Source organism: Microtus ochrogaster, chromosome 5 (genome assembly GCF_000317375.1).
Source record: "Microtus ochrogaster isolate Prairie Vole_2 chromosome 5, MicOch1.0, whole genome shotgun sequence".
Taxonomy (NCBI): domain Eukaryota; kingdom Metazoa; phylum Chordata; class Mammalia; order Rodentia; family Cricetidae; genus Microtus; species Microtus ochrogaster.
Genome location: NC_022012.1, coordinates 63,981,002 through 63,988,168, shown reverse-complemented (window position 1 = coordinate 63,988,168; position 7,167 = coordinate 63,981,002). Strand labels below are relative to the sequence as shown.

Below are 7,167 nucleotides of genomic sequence, written 5' to 3'. Positions count from 1 at the left end.
TCCCCTGAAGATAGATGGCTACTGTTAGTTACTTGACATAGGTGCTGGGAACTGTACTCTGGTCCCCTGGGAAAGTAGCAAGCACTCTTAACTGCTGAGCCGTCACTCTAGCCCATAAGATGCCATTATTATTGTTTTATTTAGGAATGTGCTATTTTGAAATTTTCTTTTAGTAAAATTTAAAATTTTCTATTATACCTGGAAAGCCTTTCAATGGCTTTGTAAGTAATTGTCTATTAAATATAATTTGGGTTGGAGATACAGCTTAGGGGTAGAGTGCTTGCCTAACATACACAAGGCCCTGGGTACAATTCCTAATGCCATCCACCTACACAAATGTTTAATTCATGTTTAATCATGGTAAAATGTGTGAATTATCAGCATACTCATGGGATAATAAACAGTTAATTTGATAATGCTAGGTTAAAGTGCTGCCTAAGGAGGATCCCACTGACAATCAATCAGTCGGGCATGTGCACGCAGAGACAGTTTTCTGGAATTAACGGAGAGTTTGTGAAAGATTGGCAATACTAACTTCTGATGTGGTCAGCAGCACATGTCCCATGTACTCAGCCTAACTCAAAGTGATGCGTGTAAACAGAGATAGGCCTCTACTGCAATCAGCTACAAACACACGCTAAGCCCCTTTCCACGATTAAAAACACATTCATGTAAGAAAGCAAGACAATATGAAAGTGGTTAAAATCATCTCCAGCGCTGTCACTGTCTGAGATCCGTGTCATCCTGTTTGTGCACGCTTCCAGGTGTGTCCAGGAGAAAGTCAAACCGCTACACACATTTTCACATAAATAAGTAGTGCTAAGAAAGAGTAACCGTTAGGATTATGACTTAGACGGTTAACGGAAACGAACAGCCTTAGATAGAGTGGTCCCATGAAGAAGAGGATGAGTTTTTGTCCGTGTTTCAGATGGCTGTGTGATGTGAGAGGTTTACCTCCGGTCTCCTTCAACTCTCTTCTTGCGAACTAGGTAAGAGAGAAAGAAAAAATTAAAAAAGACTTAGAAGAAAAGGATATTGTTTGAAATCATTCTAGAGCAGTGGTTCTCAACCTTCCTAACGCTGCAACCCTATAATACAGTTTCCTGTGTTGTGGAACACAATAAAATCTTGTCACTGTTACTTCAGAACTGTGATTTTGCTACTCTTACGAATATGCAAATATGTAAGGATATGATAGGCAGGATCTCTGACCCCCAGGTTGAGAACCACTGATGGAGAAGATATTCACCCCGCAAAACTCCATGCCACACACCCAAGGGGATGAACCATCTTAAACTTCAACATTCAATGAATTATGGAAATAAATGGGAATGGCAAAGCAATCTAGTATAAGGAAGAATTTAAATTTAAATCAAGCTATGTCTGTCTGGTAGCTGGGAACGTCTCTGTCCGTCTATGGAGCAGTCAGTCCAGGAGAGATCAAGGAGCAGTGAGCTGCTAAGAATTTTCATGGGGATTTACACACAGGGCATCTCCTTGACTTCTGGGCAGCTCTGTCACTGAGTGGCCCTTGCAAAGTCCTCAGGTGAACACAGCCTCACCCCTGACCTCTGACTATGACTGGGAGACCAGGCTTCTGTAAAGAGAAGCTCAGATCCCCTAAATCTCTTCTTGATTAAAAGCTCCTAAGTTTCTGATGCAGTGGAGTGCACCTGAAGTCATAGTATTCTGAGGCTGAGGCAGGAGAATCAAGAATTGGAGGCCAGCCTGGGCTACATAGGAGTTCCAGGACAGTCTGGGCTATACAGCATTGTTCTGTCTTCAAACAAACAAACAAACAAGCAGTTCCTAAATATTGGTCTTCAAAAAATGTATGGTTTAGACAATTGGAAAAATCAGAGATTGAGGTTCCTTTAAACCAGTACTTAGGACCAAAGATATTTTGTCAAGATGGCCTCATTTGGTGGCTGGAGAGACAACTAGGTAGTTAAGGGTATTTGTTCTTTTGGATAACCTGGATTCAATTCCTAGCACCCACATAGCTGCTCACAACTGGTGGTTACCCCAGCTCCAGGAGAATGGAGCTCCTTGTGACCTCCAAGGATACCAGACACATACATGTTACACAGACATACATGCAAACTAAACATTCATGCGCATAAAATAATACATCTTTTAAAAACTGCCTGATTCTATCCTTCTCTTCCCTCCTCTGATATGGTCTTATCATGTAGCCCAAGTTCGTCTTTAATCAGGATTTTCCTGCATTAGCCTCCCAAATGTTGGAATTACAGGTACACACCATCAAACCTGACACATTCCTGGTTCGCACACCCCTTTTCTTCTCTTCTTTTCTGCACTTCCTGAGCTGCAGACCCTTTTGGTTCATAGCAAGGGGCTTCTGGAAGCTTCCTGGATTTAGCCAACTGGTACACTGTCTGAGATCCCCTCTAACTCTCTATGTTCAGTAGCTCAAGCTGTAGGAAAGCTGCCACCTACAATGGCTGTTCCTGGGCACAAGATCTGTTGTCAGTACTTCCAGAGCCTCGCTTTGCCTACTTTTCTTTTGTTTTCTGGACTGCTCAGATACAAACCTAACATGCTTTCTTTCTGAGTATTGAAAAAACCGTGTCATCAGAAGTCAGACATAAGGAACCTGGGACTGCCATGCCCTGAGTCAGAACAGAGAGAGTACTGATGTGTACTGAAAAGCTCTGTGAGAGTTTAACCCGTGTAATGTAGCTCTGCAAGAGTAATTCACATGCAAAATACAGAGGCATTCATGTCCCCACACTTAGGCCTGAGTATTGAAAAAACACGCCAACGTGTGTACATTGGTTAATAAAGCTGATTTGGCCAATGGCCAGGCAGAATAGAACCAGGCAGGGTAGCCACTGGAGAAGCAGGATGCCAGCAAACTGGTAATGCCACAGTCATGTGGCAATACACAGATTAATAGAAATGGGTAAATTTAAATGTAAGAGCTATCTAGTAAGAAGCCTGAGCCATTGGTCCAAGTTTTATAGTTAATGTATGCCTATGAATGGCTATTTGGGAACTGGCGGGCCAGGAAAGAAACCTCCAGTTACAGAGTACCATCAGCTTGGAAGGAGGAGAAGAGTGTAGAGGAGGCTAGGGAAGGAAGGGGAAGGGAGAGGAGGGGAGAGGAGGGGAAGGGAGAGGACAGGAGGGGAGGGAAAGGGAGGAGAGGAGAGACAAAGAAACCAGGTAAGAGCTAAGCTAGAGGAACAGCTCTTCTAAAAGAATGTTGTGTTGAAGTTTAAACACCTCACAGACCAGAGGGTGACCATGACCGCCGAGCCCAGGGACATGGCGTCTGAGATGCTACCAGAGCTCTTCCTACTGATCACACCTGCCTTACCCAGGTCATTATTTTTTGTGATGGCAGCTGCCACTCTTGTCCGTGGCCCTTGCTTGGTAAACTGGTACCCGAACTTGAGGATCCTTGAGTTCTCCTCCAGCATCTGGGCTATCTCCATCTCCACAGCGGTTCCCAACTGCTGCCTCTGGATGTGGATGCACAGAAATAAACATGGGATAAATAGGAAGGGAAAGGAAACACTTACAGTGGGAAACTACATGGCCACCTCCACAAAAAGGTTCAAAGGGAGAAAGCCACCAGAGACATCCCTTCCATGTAGTTTCCATGTTGAAACAAAATGCAGACAGCCCAATCGGCTGATACTCGAAAATGAAAAAGAAAACTAACCAAACAAACAAACAGAAGTAACAAAAACAAGAAATCAGGCTGGGGAGATGGCTCAGTGGGAAACGTGCTTCTGTGCAAGCATGGGGACCTGAATTTGGATCCCCAGACCCATGTTATAAAGTCAGACATGATGGCATGAACCTGTAATTCCATAGCTGGGGGTGCAGAGATAGGTAAATTCCAGAGGACACTGGTCAACCAGTCCAGCCAATCAGCGAGCTCCAGGTTCAGTGGGAGACCCTGTCACACAATCTAAATCTATGGTGGGGTGTGACAAGAAGAAGACACCTGACATCAACCTCTGGCTTCCACATGTACACACTCACATGCACATGAACATAAACATAAGCAAAAACAATCAAACAAAACTAAAACCAAAACAACAGCAACAAAAATCCCAACAGCAAACAAGAAATCCATTCTGAAGATAAACTGGGTGTAAGACTTTATCACAGTACTCAGGAGACTGAGGCATGAAGCTCAAGTCTAGCCTGTGCTAACCATCGGGACTGTCTCCAAAACAAATACGTGACACAAAACAAACAAAATAAAGAGAAGACAATTACTGAGTGAGTCTAAGCAAAACTAATATTTGGGCTTTCAAGTCGCTCAGTGCTAATGGAATTAAAGCAGGGATGTTTCTTAAGTAGTGGGAAAGTCTGACAGCCATCAATTCAAATACTAAATATACTATCCTGGAATCCATATCCCAAATCAATTAAAGATCTAGGCTGGAGAGATGGCTCAGCCATTGGGAGCACCTGCTGTTCTTCCAGAAGACCTGCATTTGATCCCCAGCACCGACACTGGGCAGCTCTCGACCTCCTGTAACCCTAGAGTCAGATGTCGTTGACCTCTGACCTCTGGCATACACACCATTAAAAATAATAATAAAATAAGTTAAAGATCATTGATCGATGGCCTCTAAACAAGAACAAGTTTCAGTTTCTGGGCAGGGCTCCCCCACTTCCTTCCCGAGCACAGTCTCCGTAAGAGGCAATGTCAAGGCTGGGGCAGCACTGGGCTTTGGCTCAGACCACAGGGTAAGAGAATAAACAAGACAGCTGGCATGCTCCTGCTGCCTGGCTAGTTTAGGGCAAGGGAGCTGGCTCTCTGTGGGTTTGCTGGACTGCTGAGAAGTTGAGACTGTCCTCTGGATGGGACACACACACACACAGAGAGACAGAGAGACAGAGAGACAGACAGACAGACAGACAGACAGACAGACAGACAGACACACACACACAGAGAGAGAGAGACAGAGACAGAGACAGAGAGACAGAGAGAATATATGCTCCTTCCATGGGCCAGAAGCTGTTAAGATTTGTAGGACAGCCGGAAGACCCCATCAAGTCCACACAGAGCTTTGAGCTTCAGCCCACTCCCTATGGGTCTCCTGCTGTGCCCCCCCAACCCGCCCACTGTCTTAAGATGTAAGCTAGCTTTGCCCCCCTCCCTCTTCTGTACCTGGTTGTCAATCTTGATCTCTGTCAAGGTGTCATTCTCCCGCAGGGCTTCTACCAGGGCCAGGATCCCAGTTCCCGTGATGAAATTGGATTCTACGTTTAGACTTTTTAAGGTCTTGTTGACTTTCAGCATATCTGCAAAAGCCTGAGTGTCCAGAAACAGTTGTTAGGGTTTCTAAAGATTGGCTTTATGAACATCTCTCTCTTGAATAAACATAATTAGTTTCGTAGAACTTAAAGAAAACCTTTGTTAAGTCATATTTTCATCTCCAAGGAAAATTTAAATTTAGAGCTGCAACTAAAAATTAAAATAACTCCAGGTGGTGGCAGTGCACACCTTTAATCCCAGCACTTTGAAGGCAAAGACAGGCAGATCTCTTTGAGTTCGAGACCAGTCTGGTCTACAGAGTGAATTCCAGGACAGCCATGGCTACACAGGGAAACCCTGCCTCAGTGGTTACGAGAGCTGGCTGCTCCTCTGGAGGACCTGGATTTGATTCCCAGCACCCACATGGTGTGTGTGAGTCTATGTTTTCTCTCATTTTTGTTTATTTTTATATGTATGTGTGTTTGTCTACATGTAAGTCTGTGTACCATGTGTGTGCTTGAGTCAGTGGAGACCAAAAGAGGATGTTGCATCACCTGAAACTGGAGTTACAGACAGCTGAGAGCACCATGTGGGTGCTGGGAACAAAACCTCTGGAAGAGCAGCCAGTTCTCGTGTGTGTGTGTGTGTGTGTGTGTGTGTGTGTGTAGACAGACTCTCAGGTAGTCTGGGTTGGCCTTGATCTTGTTGTATAATTGAGGTTGGACATAAAGTGCTGATCTTCCTGTGTCCATCTCTTAAGAGCTGAGACTACATACTCACTAAAGGAACACATTTATGTATTTATTTGTTTATTATCTATCTATCTATCTATCTATCTATCTATCTATCTATCTATCTATCTATCTATCTATCTATCTTACAGTGTTCAGCTTCCATGTATGCCTGCATACCAGAAGAGGGCACCAGATCTCATTATAGATGTGAGCCACCATGTGGTTGCTGGGAATTGAACGCAGGTACTTTGGAAGAGCAGCCAGTGCTCTTAAGCTCTGAGCCATCTTTCCAGCCTCTAAATAAATACATTTTAATACTTGTTTAAAGTGTTTCAGTACAAAGAAAAAATTTAAAATATACATATAATTTATGTATATGGAGAGATGGTTCAGAGCACTTGCTACTCAATCATGAAAACATGTCCAGATCCCAGCATTGAGAGGCTCACAAACACCTCTAAGTCCAGCTCTAAGGCATCCAAAGCCCTCTTCTGCCCTACATGGGTACCCACACTCATGTGTGTTTACACTTACCTAGACACATACATGCAGATGTGCAGAGACATACGCATATATAGATAACATCTAAACGAATTGAAATATAAATATACATTGAAGTATTTTTGGCCGCACCCAGATGAACTGAGTCAGGACCTCTAAGGCTGTGGGCTGGCCTTCTGCTCCTCCAGTGAGTAAAGAGCTGATTGGCAGCCACTTAATTAAAGTCATAAAGGCAACAAGTAGAAGGATGAGAAACAAATTGCTTCTAGGGAGTAGACTAAGGGAGTTCTAAACTCTTTTAATTATCTTAATGGCAGTTAGGATGGGAAGAACGGAGACGGAATGCCACATGAAGTGGAGTTTCTCAACCTTGGCATGGCTAAGATCCGGGCTGGAGAATTCTTTGCTGTGAGTGTCCTGTGAGCTGCAGGCTGGTTAACAGCCTCCCCGGCTTCTGAGACCTAAGACCAGTAGTACTGTCCTCCACACAACAACCCCAACCATCTCCTGCCACCGCTGCCAGTGTGCCCTGGGAGAAAGGCAGCTCCTGAGCTGAGAATCACCAGGACAGGACAAAATCCTGTGCACTGACAGTTGTTTGAACTGGACGCCCAGGGATATGAGCTAATGGAATGGCGTGGTATATACTCATGCAATGTAAGGTACACTTATTCAATTCTCTCTCCC

At 44.2% G+C, this 7,167-nt stretch overlaps 1 protein-coding gene across 3 annotated transcripts in view; it reads right to left on the bottom strand.

Annotated features, from left to right (window-relative positions):
* Positions 1 to 336: 336 nt before the first annotated feature.
* The window catches only part of Tmod2 (tropomodulin 2), a 40,125-nt gene continuing 33,294 nt past the window's right edge, over positions 337 to 7,167 (bottom strand). For all 3 annotated transcript variants that reach the window (XM_005347618.2, XM_005347619.2, XM_026779287.1), the window contains exons 8-10: positions 5,159 to 5,302; positions 3,344 to 3,488; positions 337 to 985 (exon numbers count right to left, since the gene is read on the bottom strand). In XM_005347618.2, coding sequence (XP_005347675.1) covers positions 951 to 985; positions 3,344 to 3,488; positions 5,159 to 5,302 — 324 coding nt within the window. In that variant the 3' untranslated portion in view covers positions 337 to 950. The remainder of the gene's footprint in view (positions 986 to 3,343; positions 3,489 to 5,158; positions 5,303 to 7,167) is intronic.